Source organism: Camarhynchus parvulus, chromosome Z (assembly GCF_901933205.1).
Source record: "Camarhynchus parvulus chromosome Z, STF_HiC, whole genome shotgun sequence".
NCBI lineage: Eukaryota > Metazoa > Chordata > Aves > Passeriformes > Thraupidae > Camarhynchus > Camarhynchus parvulus.
In genome coordinates, this window is record NC_044601.1 from 30,675,871 (window position 1) to 30,694,249 (window position 18,379).

The window sequence follows — 18,379 nt, forward strand, 5'->3', positions numbered from 1 at the left end:
AGAGAAGTCTTTGCTGTTAAAAGAAAATCTGGAAAACAACCATCCAACAACCATTGTCTCTCAGACAAACTGTTGGCTGTCCAGAAGCCACCAAGATGGGTATAAGACTAAAACAGATTATCCTTCCCTATAGGTTCATATTGCCAGTAGTATTACCAATAGTAGAGTTCTGGACAAGTACTGAAGTTCCTAACATCTGACTAAATAATCATGAGATTAGAACACACTTTTTAACAGCCACTGAAGCCTCAAATCATTCTCCAGAGCTAACAAAAAAAAAAAAAGGGCAGGAGCACAATTTGCATGAAGCTACATTTTGTTCCTGGCTCAGAGATGTAATTTAATCAGTCTCCAGGGTTTAAGATTAGATTTTCAAATGCAGAACTCCTGCCTACCCATTAATTTTGTAGGAACATGTTCTGGTGTCATTCATGGGGTCCCCTACTCACAGGATGGCAATAATCCCATTATCTAGACTGCACAGAATGACTAGCTTGGGGAAAATGGACACATTACTGCTGTTCCCAGTTACTGTTTAAAAGAAGTGCTCTGGGGAAGTTTCTGCCTATCATAAAACCTGATCTACTGAATAGTCACTCAGAGTGCATGAACACTGCCTTCCCTAAGCAGGCCCACCCTGACTTGAAGGGCTGATCCCCAGGAGGCAGTGTTTGCTCGCTCTAAAAGCTCATAGCAACCACCATGACTGCTGAGATAAACAATGTCTGGGGAGATGCTCTGCTTCAACACTGCCATGTCTCCTAACTCTCCATGCAGAAATCACAACTGGTTACCCCTTCTGCAAACCACTGAGCAGGGCTTGGTTCAGACCACAAACAGGTCTGTCCTAGCAGTGTGGGCTTCTGAAGCAACCAAAATGTCCAATGTAATTTTTCAACACATCTTTGTGAGCCACCCCTACTTCCATCGCAGGACATTATCCCATCTGCTATCTGCTGTTTAAACCCCTGCTTATTGGCAGGTCAGTCTTCCCTGCCTCTATGTGAAACTCCTACTGTTGAGGAGTCAGCCCTCACGGGATGAAAGCAGGGTGCTAGGTGGACCCCTCTCTGCCAGAACCCTGCATCACAAGAGTTGCCCCCCATGTCCTGAAAGAAGACTGCTTCCTCGAGGCCACTGGGCTTGCAAGAGGGAGGAGGCACCAAGCTAGGATTAGCAATTTACTCAGTTTTTTTCAAATGGTAATGAATAGCTGAGTATTTGGGCTCCCTTCTCAGGAAATGCTAGGAGTCCAGTTCCCAGTGCTGAATTAATTAACTAGGCTGCACTTCAGATGGCATACAAGAACAGACTTGAGCTTGTGGCCACCATAAATACGTGAGAAAAAAGTGGTAAAGGCATTGACAGAAACGTCCAAAAGTTGAATGCTACTGTATCTTTGTGTGAAAATTTTGCACCTGACTAACAGCTATGCTTATACAGGAGTAAAAGTGGCCTGCTTTTTAATTTTCCTGCCAGCCATTCACCTTCACAACAGCCTGTTGAGGGCCTGACCAGAACGTGGTGTGGTGTTCTACACCACCTAACAGCTTGTGTGGACATGTGGTATTTCCTATATTGCAACAGGTTATCTTGCAGCCATACTTGCAGACACTTGTCTAGATGGAGCGCAAGTTGTAACCTTAGGAAGCTTCAACTGGCAATGTAAACAGGCTTAGTGATTTAAAGAATTTGCCATAACCCAATGAAAAGGAAGGAAGCACAGCTGCAGCTACATCACTTTAATGTGGACAATTGTATACTTGCTGCAGTCCTCTCCATACATTAATATTGATGCAAAACACTTTTGTGGCCTGCTTGGCTTTGTGAAGAAACTCTTTTCCCTGCACATTTATTTTTATTGGTTTTGTTTTCCTTGATACATATGGGAAAATACAAGGAATTGTGTCTTCCTTTTATGATTTTATTTTCATATTAAAATAGATGAAGCATCAATATTTCTTACAAATCCATTTCCAAAAAGCCAAATTTATTCTTGATTTTAGGAAGAAACCCTGTATGGAGTTTTGTCTCTGAGAGCAGGAGAAATAATATGAATATTTATAGCCTTAAAAATATCATTGAGAGGTATTGGGACAGAATTCAAAACAGTCAGAGCAGAAGATGACTCATTAATGGCTGTAAATGAAGCAGTTTCCTAGCAATGCAGTACTTCAACAGTACTGACTTAAAGCCCCTGATAAGGGATTTTATTTTCAAAGGCTTGTACTTTTCTCAAACTGTACTACGCTACTCCAAAAAAAATGCCACTCCCTGTAAGATTTGCTTCTGGTGAATCTTGAGCTCATTGCCACTGTGATACTGGTGAGCTTGTATTCATACATGAAGGGGAAAGAAACACATCTGCAGAATGCAGTCCCAGCCGACTTTATCTGGTTGCTTGAATTCATTTTGCTTCCAGTCTCCATCCATCATTCAGAATTGCCTGTCTGCAGGCAAATATCCAGGCTAAGCTTGGTACCAAAGCCTCAAGGTACAGGGCACCTACACACAAACTTTCCTTGTGCACTACTGCACCCAAAGCCATTATCTAGAAGTGGCAAACACCTTGTTTCTGCCACAAAAAAAGCCCAAACCTGATAAGGGAGTATCTCTATATGTAATGAAGAGCGCCTGACTCGTACAGCACACTGCCCAAACCAATAATGTACAAGTCTCACCTGCATTTGAAATCAGAGAAGGAAAATGAAATGCTATCACAGTAGAAGACAGCCATGGGAGAATTAGCTAGTAGGTGAAATGCTTTTGTCTGAAGCCTGCTTTTTTTTTGAATGTCTACTGTCACAAAGAAATGGCTTAGAGTCTGGACACATAAATGAACCAATCATGGCCTCATCAATCATCAGCAATCATCAGTAGAAACTCACTGACTGCATGCTCTTACTCTGACAAATCTGAGGTAAAAGTGAGTGCTTTAAATGCATTACATTAAAATTTAAAGTCATTCAGTTTCTCTCAACTCTCCAGTGTAATGAGAACAAATATAGCCATTTAGTGTGATTCACCTGCCATACTGTCATAGAAGTATGAAGTCAACATAGTTTGGGTTAGAAGGGTCCTTAAAGATCATATAGCCCCAACCCACTTTCCATGGACAGGGACACCTTTCACTGGACCAGGTTACTCAGAAAGCTTCCAAGGATTTGGAATCCATCACCTTTCTGCGCAATGTGTCAGTGCCTTCCCACACTCACAGTAAAAAATGTCTTCCTAATATCTGACCTAAAACTACCTTCCTTCAGTTCACAGAGACTCCCCCTTGTCATGTCACTCCACATCACCACAAAAACTCCTTCTCCAGCCTTCTTGCAGCCCCCTTTAGGCAGTGAAAGGTGCTGTAAGGTCTTCCCAAAGCCTCTCCTTCTCCAGGGTGAACAATTCCCAGTCTCTCAGCCTGTCTTCACAGGAGAGGCGCTCCAGCCCTGCGATCAACTGCTCTTCTCTGGGCTCACTCCAACACATCCATGTCTGTCTTGCGTTGGGGGTCCCAGAGCTGGACGCAGTAGTCCAGGTGGGGCCATCACATGTTGGGGCTCTGCACCCTCTGAATCAACCACCCTGAAACTATCCTAGTGAGCTTAGAAAAGCGAAGTCATTTGACATGCAAAGGAGTCTTTGGAAGCTTTAGGCTTTGAGGAAGCCTGCATTGCCACAGGGTCTTCTAAACTCTCAAAACACTAAAAAAAGTCAGCATGTGCTCCACTTTGGCAAATCCTTTGATCCAGTACTATTCACACTGGCTATTGTGCCCAAAACACCAAGCTGCTGTATTATCTTTTCCTTGACTACTTCAGGTGTAAAGCTAAGGTCTTCATTTCCTATTTCTGAGATAGATACTTCATCATACTGCCAAATACTTTGCAGTTTGTTAAAAAACATAAAGCTACTTAGCTTTAGCTCTGGCTACATAGCTAAACAAAAGACCTTTAATCTATTCCAACAATAAACATGTTTTATTCTGCCATCACACAAAAAGAAGAGTGATTTCTTGCAAGTTGATAGAAATCAGTGGCCAATGAATAATAACACACAGAAATAAACTTCGTGAGCTTTTTGCAAATGTGTTAGAAAGTGTTATTTTCAAGTGTTTGGATTGAAGATGCCAGTAAGGCTGTGGTATTCTGCATGCTAACGGTTCTTCAGAAACACAGCCTACTTTTTATGTAGCCATTTGAACTTTAAAACAAGCATTAATCCCAGACAGCTTGTCAACTACTCTAACCTTCGCAGCTGATGTTCCTCATACTTGGTAATAGTAAAAAATTCACACTAAAATGCTTGTGTAACAATGCAGAAGCATATGAACATGACAAACACTTATCAGCATGCTATCATGAAAAAAAAACCACAGAACATAAGTGGGGAAAAAAACTCCTTGATCTCTGATACTGCTCTAATTTACAATGGGATCTTTTAAATGTGGTTTTGCTTACTGAAATGTGCATGTCTTTTATGCATTCATTTACACTGTATTTCCCCACCTCTTTTTTAGCTTTACAACATGTGTCTGTCACACCTTTTAGCAAAATAAAATCTACTTTCTCTTAAGGTGTTCACTTCTACTCAGTCCCAGATGCACACATGAACAGCAAAAGAAGAAATGGCAAAGCAGTGACGCATCCCCAAACTAAAACGTCAAAGTAGGAAGGCAAAGAATATCCTTCAGATGTCAGCAGACATCCCTTGTCGTTTCCTTTTCTGTACTCTACATCTAGTGACTTTCATGTCTCTAACTGGAAGTGCTTCTCCAATCCACACTGACATTTCTAAAACACAAGAGAGAAATTCCAACAGTGCACGGTATCATTGTGACTGGGGAGGCACAAACGTGTGAAATACAGGTCAAAGCCTGCACCCTCTCCACTTATGGTGAGTGAAGATGACTTCGTATTTCTGTCTTCCAGAAAAAGGCACAATTTTAATCTTTTTCCCTATGTATCTTTTGGGGAAGTTTAAACACTTTTTGGCACATCAAGCTGAAAAAGTCTCACACTTCCACATGCATCAATACCAAATCAATGGCTATCAGTTTCCCTTCTGACAGCTCCTCAAAGATTTTTGCGGCAAAAAAAACCAAACCACAAAGAAGTGATCTGGCAAAAGGCATTTCCTTGATTCAATGCTGAACTGGTGATGGTCAGCCTCACAAGGTAAAATCCTAGCCGCAGTGAGTTTGGTCAATCAGCATCAGCCAAAATGCAAGTGGAGGAAATACTGACTGCCCCTCACAGGCAGTGCCATGTTGCTGGGAAAGCTGAGGGCTAGGCTCTGATCTGAACATTTTCTTTACAGAATAGACTGAAAATACAACTCTGACGGAGACATATGGCTCTGCAAATGAGTCCAGACAATTTGCCAGGCTATCTGCCACCTGGAACAGCTCCATTTTGCAAATGCTGAAAGGAGACATCACAGGTTCCTTCTTGACATCTGTGCAACTGTGGCATGGGGGCTGTGGTGGTGCTGCTCTGTCCCTCTTCATATTTCATCTTGTGCCCGAGGCTGGGGTACAAGAAACTGCCAAGGAGGGTAGGGACTTCTGAATTTGAGCCTGAATAACTCTAAATAGTCAAATATCTGTTTGTTTATGGCTTGTTTCATCTAGTGAGGTGAGCCCTGACACAAAGTATGGGGGCACTGAACACCTTCAAAAGAAAAACCTCTTGCAGAGTGCATTGCAAAATTTCTGTGTCTTGAATGAAGGGAAGGCATGGCATGGTGCACCAGAGAGCTGCCTGGCCCACTGAGAGCAGAAGTGAGAGTCGAAAGACTGTGTTCAAACAGATTTTCATAGCTGGTGACAATTGCAACTTTCTAATGTAAACAACAAGGCAGAGACAAAACAGCAAAAGCCTTCTCCTGTCTCAACACAGTAAAAGCATTGTGTAGTTTTCCCCTGCAGAAACAAGGCACCAGTCTATCTTCTGGCACTGGTCATCAGTCACATGTGGGGGGAACTTACCACCAGACAGGAGGATAGGATTTGCATGCTTTGCTATTTGTCTGACATCTGCTACACCAGCGCCTTGTAAGTGCAGGAATGCCTCTGGTAAAGGACTACTGCATGCTTGCAAAGACATTCAGAGCTAATGACGACAGCATTCAGCCCTTCTAAAGGATCAAACTGCTGGAAAAGAAAATCTCTAAAATATTTCAAAATCTGTGACCCTTTGATGATTTTAAGTGTTCTTTGATTTTAAACAATAAACAAAAAGTATCTCTATTCTTGTCAGAAGTTTAAAAATGGCCTGTCTCCAAGGTTTACTAGTTGAAATCATAGCCTTTGGCTATCAGAAAACAAATTGAAATTGAGAAGGGAAAATTAATTACGAATTATTTATATCACACTCACAATTCATTCATACTTTCAGGAACAATAATATTGGTTTCTGTTTTCTTAGATTTTCTTCCTCTGTAACTCATAGCTTTCAGCTTTGTGTTACTGCATTTAACAACCTCAATGCTTACGTTCTGGTGAACATCACTTCCCAGCCCTCCCAGCCCCACTTGAAAGATATTATTTTGTACTTACTTTTGTTTTTTTGGGATCTTGATATTTTCCGGTCTGTTTTTTTTGGTTATTTCCTTCCCATTCTTTAACCACTTGAATCTGAGTGCAGGATACTCTGAAGTGGTTTCACACCTTAGCACTAGCTTCTGACCCACAGCAGCCTCTTGGTTTTTCATTTCCTTCAATTTGAGGGGCACCGCTAAAGAAATAAAAGAATGTGGTGGTGATTAAGCCATCCTCAAAAGGGAAAACACTTACTCAAGGTCAGCTAGGCAAACCATGGACAGTGAAACCCCAACCAGACTAGCAATGCTTCAGCAAAACCCCCTGAAAAACAAGGATCTGTATTGTCCTTAAAGCATAAGGGCGCATTTAATGGCAGCCCACTTTGATGCTTTGGAGATCTCCTATGACAGTCTTACAACTGGCACGCCACAGTGAGAACCAAAATGCCGGCTCTGAATACAGCTTGGAGCACTAACAGCATTATTTGATTGTGTGCATCTAGGCACAAGACAGCACACTGTGGCAGGCACCTCTGACCGGTAACACAGAAAGGCAAAGGGAGGGTACCTTGCTGCTTTACTAATTTCAATTGCTATGAATTAGGGACTACCCAGAGGCTCCAGGTGCAACTGATCTGACAGGGAGTTAAAAGCATAAATATAAGCTCTACAGCCTCCCTCATGTCAGGGAAAGGCTTTTGTTCCAGCCAAACATTACAACCCATATTACACACCCACCTCAAACCTCAGCCTGGCCATATCCTTTCCCTGAGGCAAAAGACAACAGGCCTGGAAGCCCATCAACAGAATCAATATCAATTAAGGGTATTTTGGACCCAGAAGGGGACACTGCATTGAAAAGGCTCAGCCAACACACTGTAGGGTTCCAGCTGAAGCATCTCAATTTCTACCACGTCGTAGCAATAATGTTTCTTGTATGTGTAAACCTCCAACCATTTCAGACTTTCTAAGTTACAGACCTCCAAAATTCTATGTGACTACTGGTCTTTGAGGAGAGGCTTCACAAGAAGATGCGGTCCCTCTGTGAGATGCTACCCTTCATCCGACCCTCATGCATTAGCTGTAAAACAGCCACTACTGTGCTCCCGTGCATAGGTAAAACACCTGTACCCAACCTTGCTTCCCCTGAGGCTTCACATAACACCTTTACTACACAACTGGGGAGGGCTAATATGAGGTACTGCAGCTGGTCAGCTGGTGGGTGACAGCCCCTAAGTCCACCCTCGCTCAGCTTTGCCCTGCCTGAGCCTCCAGGGAGTCACTATGGCCATGCAGTGCCTCCAGCTGCAGGGCACTTTTTTTCCTTGAACAGCTGTAATATTGTCCAAGGACACAAATGGCCACTGTGGTCAAATAATTCTCCATAACATGCAGACTTAAAGAGACACCAAAGGGTTTCTCACAGAGCCCTGTGCAAGAAAATGTCCTAAGAAACTGGATACTCTTGATTATGTTTTGGTATCTGCTCCTTGTATATTTGTGGAGACTTACTGACATCAGTTGCCCCTAATTATTATTCCAATAAGACAAAAAACAAGTAGCACCATCATAACCATAATTATGAGAAGCCTAAATAAAGGACTGATATGCACATGTCCAATAAGCGGGTGACTGCTGAAGGCAGCAGCATGGCCTGTCCCACATGTAAGGCAGCCTTTCTCACCCCAGGAAAGCACAGGGAAACTTTTAATTTCCTGGAAACTGAGCCCAGAGCAGCATAAATGGTAGTGTTTGGGAAAATGTGGTCTGAAGTGACTGACCAAATGAGGTGATACCTGCTGTGACACCAGCAGAAGACAGAAAATGGACAAGCCTTCCATAATTAAAAAACTCCTGATTAACAGGAAGGTGACAACTTTTTCCATGCACCTCTCCTGGTGTGGACAGCAAGTTTCTGGCAGGAAGTGTTCTAGACATCAGCAAAATGTCTGAGAGAGAGACTTCTCTAGCAATGGCATCCAAGGGTGTTGTACACACAGGGTAGGCACATCTGTCAGTGTTCCACTGGCATGGATCAGGTAAAAGCCCAGCATTTCATGACAAGAAAATCTTCTCATATGTTGGTTTCCATTTTCTCCCACTGTCCTGAATAATTTTGGAAATTTCAGTGTGTTCTCAGAGCGCTATGAAAACAACTTTGGATTTCAGAAAAACAAGTGCCCACACACCATCCAGAAACCAATATATTTAAATAAATACATACACTTTTATAAGTGTGTGTTTGCATATATATATATATACACATTTATATAAGAACACATGTAAATATTGTCTGAACATAAAATTTTAGGTTAATAATGTTTAAAATTTCCAAGAAATATAATTGGCGTTAAGCAAGAGCTTTACTACTGAGGCTTGTGCTAATAGCTTCATTCTGTCATTGAAGAGTTAAATTTATAGTCTTTTGTCACTATGTAAGAAAAGGAGATGCAGAGGTTTGAAATACAAAGGCATTATTCCTTATTTTACCATCTTTCACTTGTAATAGTCCTAGTCTGTATCTTGCATAAATTAAAAGCATCACCAGAATTGCAAGGATGAAAATTTTTGGGCTAAGGACTTCAACTAGTTATTGCCTGTTCTTTCAACATAGCAATGTGAAACTGGGAATAAAAGAGAGATGCCATTTTGTTCCTGATTTTTATTTTAATTCAGTATTATCTGCTCAAAATGACTTGCAGATTTTTTCCTCCATCAGAGCTGTCAGTGAAAAAAAAGAAAAGCGCTAAATTAATATGCTCAACTCTTGCCATAATTCAGGAGTTACCGGGAAACATAAAAGAGGATTTAATCAATGGCAGTGACCCTCACTAATTCACAGTAACTCGCTGTCCAAGCATGCAGGCTCTCCAGGGAAAACAGTAAAAGCTGTTCACAGACATGACAGAGAAGAGATTGTTTCTTGGGGCTTTTTTTTATTCTTTTCATTTACACAATGTTTGTTTCCTTTCAGTTGCAGTTTTGCAAAAGTTAATCAGACCTGCCAGGCATATGAGAAAGCTTGTGCTGATAAAACTACAGCATTGTACACTTGGATCAAGATCAGCTACAGCTTCAACTGTTGCAAGAGGTAGCTGAGTTTCATCACAGTCTGTGCCAATTCTATGGTGCTGGCAAGACAGAACTTTGTCTGCAGGGTAAAAATGCTTTTAGAAGAGACAAAAATGCTTATAATTATAACTAGACATGGCTCCTCCTGATACCACCCTCCCCTTGCCTCTTCACCCCTTCCCCCTTTGTCCCCTCAGCATCTCCTGCCAGCTTGGCTCCCTTCCTCTTCTCCTTGCTGTGCCTGTCACGCAGGAGGACCGCTCCTGCCGCTGGCGAGGTTTCTGCCCACTGTATGAGACTGCCCATGGCAGGCGGGAATGAGGCAGGAAGGGCGACAAAAACACTTTCTGCATTTCCTACATGTTGAAGCACCATTGGGGACACAAGGACTCAGTTAAAATCAAAATGGAAGGGAGCCTCACAGCATTTCCTACAGATCACTATTTGGGCAGTGCCTTTGTGAGCAGTTCTGGTATGGCACCAGCAGAGGTGTTACACACGCCTCCATCACAGAATGACAAGGGAGCAAACAAGAACAGACAAATCCCGAAGAGAAACTGCATAAACTAAGCGTGGAAGTACCCAGAAAGAGGAACAGCTTGAATTAAAGATCTGGTTGGGCATCTACTTTATCTGTATTCCTTGTGCCAAAATGCGGTAGGGCCTCACATTTAAGAGTCAATTAGGCACACAGAAAGGCACCCAGGCTTCTCACACTACCCAGTCAGGATGTCTCTCTGTGACCCATGGACCTCCCCTGCTTTGACAGACTTTCTAAGAATGCAGCAAGGGTGATAACAGCGAGAGAACACAAAGCAGTGGAGCAGTTGTGTCAGCAAAGCCACACACAGTTGGAAGGGTTTAACAGGCAAAAGCAAGCAAGGTGTTAGATCTTTCCTTATTAACATGGCTTGAATCGCTGTCATTTTGTTAGCAATTTTTTTCAGAAACCCATGTCTGCTGGCCTGCACAATATCGTAGCAGATAAGGAACACAAATTTCCATATTCTTTCTGCAAAAGACTCACTGATAATGTATGAGTGCAGATAACTTCTTCTCCCCAGACTTGTGAGTTTGGCAAAGAACATCAATCTCCTCACTTTCAGTGCTTGATTGTATAGTTAATCTGCATGGAAGCTCAACACATTCAACAAATTAAACAGGAAACCTGCAAAATATTATCACACAACCACACTCAGCTGAAATTCCATGAGTGGTTGTTTTTATTTCCCTGTCTTTTCTTTCCCTAGGAAGGCGCAAAGCCTTTTGAGAGCCTGAGCACAGGAATGTATTAGGCATGCTTGCCAGTAGGCACATGTGCAGAGTTTGCTGCACAGAATTGTGACAAACAGCTTGGTGAGGGGTAATAGAAGCCACAGCAATAACATCCATCGCTTTGGCCTCAGACTTACAGCCCTTTTTTCTTTTCTGTTTTTTTAATTTTCTTTTTTTTTTTCCTGTATAATGCTGAAGGCAGGGAAGTAATGCAGGACAAATTACATTATTTCCAAAAGCCTTCTCCCCTTGCACATGAGATTATAATCAAGGTCAGACTTACCATCAGCAGACCAGGTTTTCTAAACATATAAGCTGCACTTTAAAATGTACACTGCTCCCACTCAGACAAAAAGCCTCCATGCAAAGCCCCCAAAACCCTAACTAAACAAATAAACAAAACCACCAAGCCACACAGCAATGAAAATCCACACACAAATAAACAATTAAAACCCACAAAAATTTGTGTTGCTTCTCTTGGTTTTAATCCACCTATTATTCTCTCAGGCAACACTTGAATTCCGAACACTTTTCAAAATTGGACTGTTTCCTGCAAACATCTCTGCAGGAGGAGTCTCTGTGCAGATTACCTACAAGATAAAACACTGTGCGAAATGATAGAAGATAATCCCAAACACCCAGCTCTCCAAAATATCAGAGTAACTGAACACCAGCTGAAGGACTCGTGTTCAGTGAAAAACCAAACAAATGATTTGGCTACTTAATGGGAAATTCTGAATTATTTTAAAAATACTGTCAGATGCATTTCAGGTCTGGGTCTTGATATTTGTATACTTGTGTCTGCACAGACAAGAGCAAAAGGAAAAATGCAAACCTGACATTTATCTTGAACTACACATAAAACCAACATCCACAGAATATAATTATTTCTAGTGATGCTAAAATGAAATCTTTACAGAAATTTCAGGTATTGCAAAAGCCAAAATAAAGGTGAGTACCAAAGGAATGGCTAGCAATGTGGTCAGGAGCCAAGAAATAAGAGTAATAGAAAGATATAGCACTGTAGCTGTGCTCTTTAAGCACTGGAACAGCATGGAAGCAGCAATTGCCTCTATAAATCAAAGTAACTACTCCCAAAAGCCAGTCACAAAGACAGCTGCTAATCTGACAACTAGGTTTAGGTATGATGGTACTGAAGTTTCACTTGGTCCTGTCAAAGTAATGCTGCACCATCAAATCCACAGATCTCTACCAAACATATTTGTTATTTGGCATGAGATGCTTTAAAGTACATGCTGTGTCATGCCAGTGTTCATGGATATTTACCCCTAGCCATGAAGCTGCTCTGTGAGCTTGCATTAATCTTCTCTGCATTCTCTCTGTCACAAGCCCAGTAAACCCTGCCAATGAGAGTACCATGTGCCAATTCATAACATGGCCTCGGGAAGGCAAGATTTTCAACAGGACACTGAAAACGGGCACATGGAAGAAGTACTATGCACAAAGAGTAGGTCTCTCTCTTGCCCGCCCCCCCCAACCCCTTCCACTCAACAAGCAAAAAGCATCTCCAGTAGAGTGAAAAAGGATGGTAGTGACAAAGCAGCATGTCTAGAAGTATTGTGTCCAGGAGGAAAGCCTGCGAGCATCCATTTATTCAGTGTAACATGATAATGACAGGCTGTCCATTCTCCTGCAGACACTCAAGATATCAGTTTCTGAACTTAGGCCTCCTCAGAGACAGAGAACTGTGTTCAAAGCAAAATGTAGGTTTTGCAAGGGAAGATGGGTGTGAGCAAGTGTCTAACCTAAAGATTATGATTTAAAGGTCAACACCTAATTTATTTACTGACGATCATGTCTGTGAGAACACGCTGCCTGATCACATTAAATACTCTCTCCTCTGGTTCTCACTGCTTCAGCTGACTCCAACTGGCTGCATCCCTGGTAAGCTTTGATGATCCTCTTGGACACTGTCAATACAAAAACCTGATCACACAGACTCAAAATGAGGGACAGTGTAAAAGAAATATAGTTGATATCCAAAAAGTGATTCAGGAAAACAGCTTGTAAAGTTCATGGAAGAATCTTCAGGTCCATATTTTACATACCTAAGTCCATAAAAGGGGACTCCAGAATCTTTACTTGTACACTAAAATTAAAGTAAGCCAAACACAGAAATGCTGGGCAGGGTAAGCCCCTTGGACTTCAAGGGGATTTGCAGGTACTCAGTAATTTTTGATTTTTTTTTCACATGAAGCCACTTTCGATTTAGGAGCTGAATTTCAGGATTGCAGATTTAAAAAAAGTTTGATTCAGGTTGTGTGCCTTGAGGTGAGATGAAAGAAGGAATGATGTGGCAGTTTGCCATACCATACATATATCTCTTTTGTTTGCTCTCCGGTGTAAGAATGTTAAGCACTACTTTCTACTTTTTCTTGAAAAAAATTCATTCAGTGACTCATTAAACAGAGGGCAGTGCAGCTGATAGAACCATGTAAAAGCAAAGGCTGCAACTACACTGTTAACTTGTCTGGGTCTCAGCCTTCACTTTATGGCCAGAGCTGTAAGGTTCAGCAGACCACTGGACTGAGGAGCATGGAAAATTTAAACTTTGGGACTCAGCTATGGTACTTGTGTAGCTACAATGGTGTGCCCTAAGATAATGTTGGGAAGAAAAAACCCAAACAAATGGTATAAATTCAGAAGCTATTTCTCTGCATTAATGATGAAAATCCAGTTCTTTGGCAAGTCCTTTTCTTTTTTTCCTCTTTTTGGTAGAATTTACTTTTTTAAATAGCTTCCTTAGAGCTTTAGCCTCTCAGGCTTCAGGGTCTCAAAACTGCTGCAGCCATCTCCTCCTCTCCCTCTCACATTTCATATTCACTGGTCTACTCCTGTTTTGACATCACCAGAAAACACAGAGAATTCTGTGTGTCAAATCCTGTAAGCTTTGCAAATCCTATGCACTATATTTTGTAATTCTTGTTTTTATCTCAGGCCTCCAGCTGCTTCTCCACCCTTTCAGCATTTGTCCACCATGCTCTTTCTCTTCACACTGTTCCAGCAAAGCTGGGATTCTGACATGCAAAGGACATGAGTCATTGCTTTCTTCTGATCCTAGTCACCGAACCCCATTTTTGCTTCTGGCTTATACTGTTCTCTTGGCGTTGTAGCATTTTCTGATTCTGCAATAGTTCCACTTCCCAGACAAAGCGTACCATGACTCAGCCAATAAATTGCCCAGTGCAAATCTACCCATGGCAGGCTTTCACATGTCTAAAAATCCTCCTCCTCCTCCTGAGGCTGTGGAAGGAGTAACAATACACATGCAGCAACACTGCCAGCACACTTTTACATCCCTGGTCAGAGGCATTTCTTACTGAGTATGGCACATTGTCCCTACTCCAACAGTGAGAGCTCAATCATATATGTATAGGAGAAACACCCTGCATCAAGCAGAATAACAATATCAGAAAATGTTATGGCCACTGTATGCACATAAGCTTTCCCAATATTAAAACAGTTTTCCATGTTGAACAAGAAAACCAGAAGGACCTGCTTTCCACAAGGATATCTTATTAAAAAATGAGAAAACACAGGGAGTAGGGAGTGTCAAGACAGGTGAAATACCATGGAAATGGTGGTCAGAAGGCAATACCCAAAATGTGGAATGAAGGTTACCTTAATAGGTTGCCACTAATCGCCTTCTCTTGTATGGGTTCACAGAGCTAGTCACTGCCACCACTAATAAGGACACATGAGTAATCTGAGTTTTGGGATATAACCACTGGAATGAATAATTAGCCTAAAGGAAGAAACAAAATGGAATTCCCCAAAATAACTGACTGCCCAAATACCAAAACAATCTCCCTCTCACTAAGTTCACACAGAGGCCAACACTTTTCACAAAAGTCTGGATATCCCAAGGCACAACTGGAAGTTTAGGAGGTTCATTTGTCCACCCTTGTTCCTCTGCACAAAGAACCACTCATCTATTGAAATTTTGGGGTGGGAAGGTGCAAAACCTGAGTGGAAACCTATCTCTTGGCTTGCCTGACATGAACAGAAAGAAAATAAAATCATAGAAATGAATTTGGGAAAACCAAGATTAATTGGAGCATCAAAATGAAGAAGTTGCTGTTACATTACTGGCTGCATAAAATACTTACAGCAGCGTGAAGAATTTTGAAACTTTCGAGACATTGATTTGCTTAAGCACAAGTCAAACTTAACACTGTGGGTATGGTTCCTCATTCATCACTTTCCTTCCCCTCCTCTCGTTTAAATTCTTTGTGGTCAGCTCTCCTAGCAATACTCCCTTTCTAGGATTTGTGTGTATGTTCAGCACAGGCTGTAGAAAGATGTAGGCCTACAAAAACATCTGTGTACTAGAAGACTGCACAGACTGGAAAGCAAAAGTAGTTCTGCCACTGCAATCTCAAAGATTTTCTAATAATTTCTTCTGATGTTGATCACAGATAGAGCAGATGACGTGCCAGCCACACCCCAGCTATATAACAACTGAAAAGTCAATGTTCCCTGCCCTCTACTCAATTTGAAATATGACTGCTTTTGTACCTGCACACTAAAGGAAAAATCATGAGGTCTGACAATTCCAGAAGTGACACACCCAAAGCAAAAGGATGTGTTTTTTCCCAGAGACACAGCACAACTAGTCCAGGTCACTGAAGCTGACAAAGTGGCCATCACTCAGAAGAACCTGATGGAAATTATTTTCCCTTTTTTTTTTTTTAATTTTGTTTTGGGTTTTCTGTGGGTTTTTTTTTTCGTTTGTTTGTTTGCTTTTGTTACCAGGAGGAGTGCAAACCCTTTAGCCAATGAGACAGAAAGCCACTTGCCACATTTCAGGAGTCAGGGAACTGGATACACCTGGGCATTGGAAAAAAAATCATGAATTCAAACCCAGCTCAGCAAAAATTTAAACATGGCATTTAACATTATGGACTTGCGCAGTAGGCAGAGAGATTTCATCATGTACCCCTCAATATAATTTATTTCCAACATACTTGAACTCCAATTTATAGTCTGCAGCTATGGCAAATCAGAAATGGAAACTGCAGTGAAAAGGAAGCATTTATGCCACAACTGTTTGAAAATGTACATGCTATCTTCAGACAAATGAGAACTTGAACAGAATTCTTACAAATGCTGCTAAAATACTTGCAATTGGGAACAGCTTGCAAAAATACATAATTGGAAATCTCCCCATTGGCTAAATTATTATACATGATTAGATATCCTTTTAAAGGCCAGCCTCCAAAAAATCCATAACCACATGATAAGTAAAGCGCGCAGATACATGCCATGGTGCAGCAATCACTGGAGGAGGGACAAGACAAATTATGCACTCTGAAATGGTTTTGGACTCTAGGTAAAAGTTAAAAAATTATATTGGGAAAATTATATGGCTTTTTAAAGTATATTCCAGCACCAGTAGGTGCTGGAATTGCATACTGAAAAATGTGCGTGAATGGTAGGAAGTGATCCAAACAGGAGTGGAACCTTCACACAAATACAGAAAAACTGTGACGCAGATCTCCAGGCCATCAAGTCCAGCCTGGGGCTTCTGGTCCACAACAGCGTAGCCCAGGCTGCCAGTTCAGCCTTTCCTCAAGATCTCTCAACGGCCTCAAAATCAACGAGTACTTGAAAAAGACTAAAACATGCATCAAACACAGTTGGTAATTATGTAACACTCTGTTACACGACTCTGCCCTGCGCGGGTGGCCACCAGCAGCTACTGTCAAGGAGGAATTACAGCTTTTATTGTAGAACAATGACATTCCTTATGTAGAAGCCACTGGTGAACCTTGTGGACCAGCTCAAATATATGAAGGACAGTAAGCAATTTGTATCATTTGCCAAGCCTATTCCCCAATCTAGAGTCTCCATCAGCAGAACAGCATTTATATGGTAAATTTTAGCTAAAAAGGAGTTGGAGAATGAATTCCACATAAATTCTGAACAGCCTGCTAGCAAAAAGAATAAAGACATGGTAAATCAAGTAAAACTCCCTTCTCCCACTACTTTTTTAAAACTTACTAGTGGTTTCTGCGTGTTACCGTTTTGGATAAAATCACACCCAGAAAATTGATTATATCAATTTTCCGGTATCCAGGGCTTTACTTACTATATGATAAGAACTGAAGGCCAAGCACAGAACTAAGGTAAAATTCAGGGCCTGTGAATATAAAATGCTTTGTCATTGATTCGTTACAGCTAGACTTTTCACTCCACAAGATGGAGGAATGTGCTACAGTTTCACTGAAGGAAAATATAGAGCCCTTATCTATACCCACATTTGCAGGGATCTAATTAAAACATTAATCAATTATATTTAGACCAATGCAAAGTCTCACTGTGAACACATTTAAACCGATTTAAAGCTGATCTATGATTAAACTCACATTAAAATCAATTCCTTAATAAATTAAGTTGAATCAATAAGCTTCTGGATTAAATTAGTCCTAACAGGTCTTTCTAGAGGCAATGCTCTCTCTGCCTCAATAGCATTAAGAAATCTAACTTTAATGATAATGACTTTTGTGTGCCAACACTCTTGCATGCATTCAACCTCCAGGGTAGAAAGACATCAATGTGATCATAAACTTCTGCACAAAAGGACTAATCAGAGCAATGTCCCAAACCTTTCTTAGCTTCCATTTTATTTCATTCTCAGGGAAAATAGCCTTGGGTACAATTCAATCATTTTTATACTACTGAGCTGGAGATTTTTGTATATCATCTTCTGTGGTTTATCTGTTCCGTATAATATCTACTAGAAGTTTCAGTTTGTTGTAATTTGTGCAACAGGAAACTTTTCCTTTGCTTTTACTTCCTATCCAAGGCACCAACTTCAATCATAGATCATGTGGACTGCATACACAAAGCATGCAGCATAAAATGTGCTTTTTTTTACTGCTGAGGAATTACTGAAGAGCACTAACAGAACCACTGCAAACCAATCAGCAGCAAAGCTGCTTTCACAGACTCACGCCAGGCCTCAAGCCAGCTCTGTACAGGTTTGGACAGGTGAGCTCCAAGGAAGGCAGCCATCTACATAATCCTTACTATATTAACAGAATAGAAAATCTCACACAAGAGTACCCTGAGACAACTGCTCAGGAAAAAGTCCAAGTTAGGAAAAGCAAGATAGTTCTCACCCTGTGGTGTTGGTGTCATGCTGCAGCAGCCTGGCAGATTGCTTATATCTTTCTTAGAGAACCAGAAATAAAATAAATTCTCCAGCCTCATCACATGTGGCCCCCGTGCCTCTCTGAAGCTATCTGAAGCAAATAACTTCAAAATCTGTTAAGAGGAGGGTATGCTCCTTATCAGACACAGGAAAGATGATTCTCTAAGCCAGATGAGATCAAGAATGAAAACAGGTTCAAATCTCTCTTAGGGACTATCTGCATAGTATTCAAACCAATTCTAACACAATGCCAGTCTTTTCTTTCTTTAACTTAAAAAAAGCCAAAAGAAAAAAAACAGAAAAAAAAAAGGAAAAAGA

The 18,379-nt window shown here is 41.2% G+C and overlaps 1 protein-coding gene across 2 annotated transcripts in view; it reads right to left on the reverse strand.

Moving 5' to 3' along the window:
- Positions 1-18,379, reverse strand: part of NRG1 (neuregulin 1) — a 291,258-nt gene that overhangs the window by 140,323 nt on the left and 132,556 nt on the right. For both annotated transcript variants that reach the window (XM_030968234.1, XM_030968233.1), the window contains exon 2: positions 6,554-6,731. In XM_030968234.1, coding sequence (XP_030824094.1) covers positions 6,554-6,708 — 155 coding nt within the window. In that variant the 5' untranslated portion in view covers positions 6,709-6,731. The remainder of the gene's footprint in view (positions 1-6,553; positions 6,732-18,379) is intronic.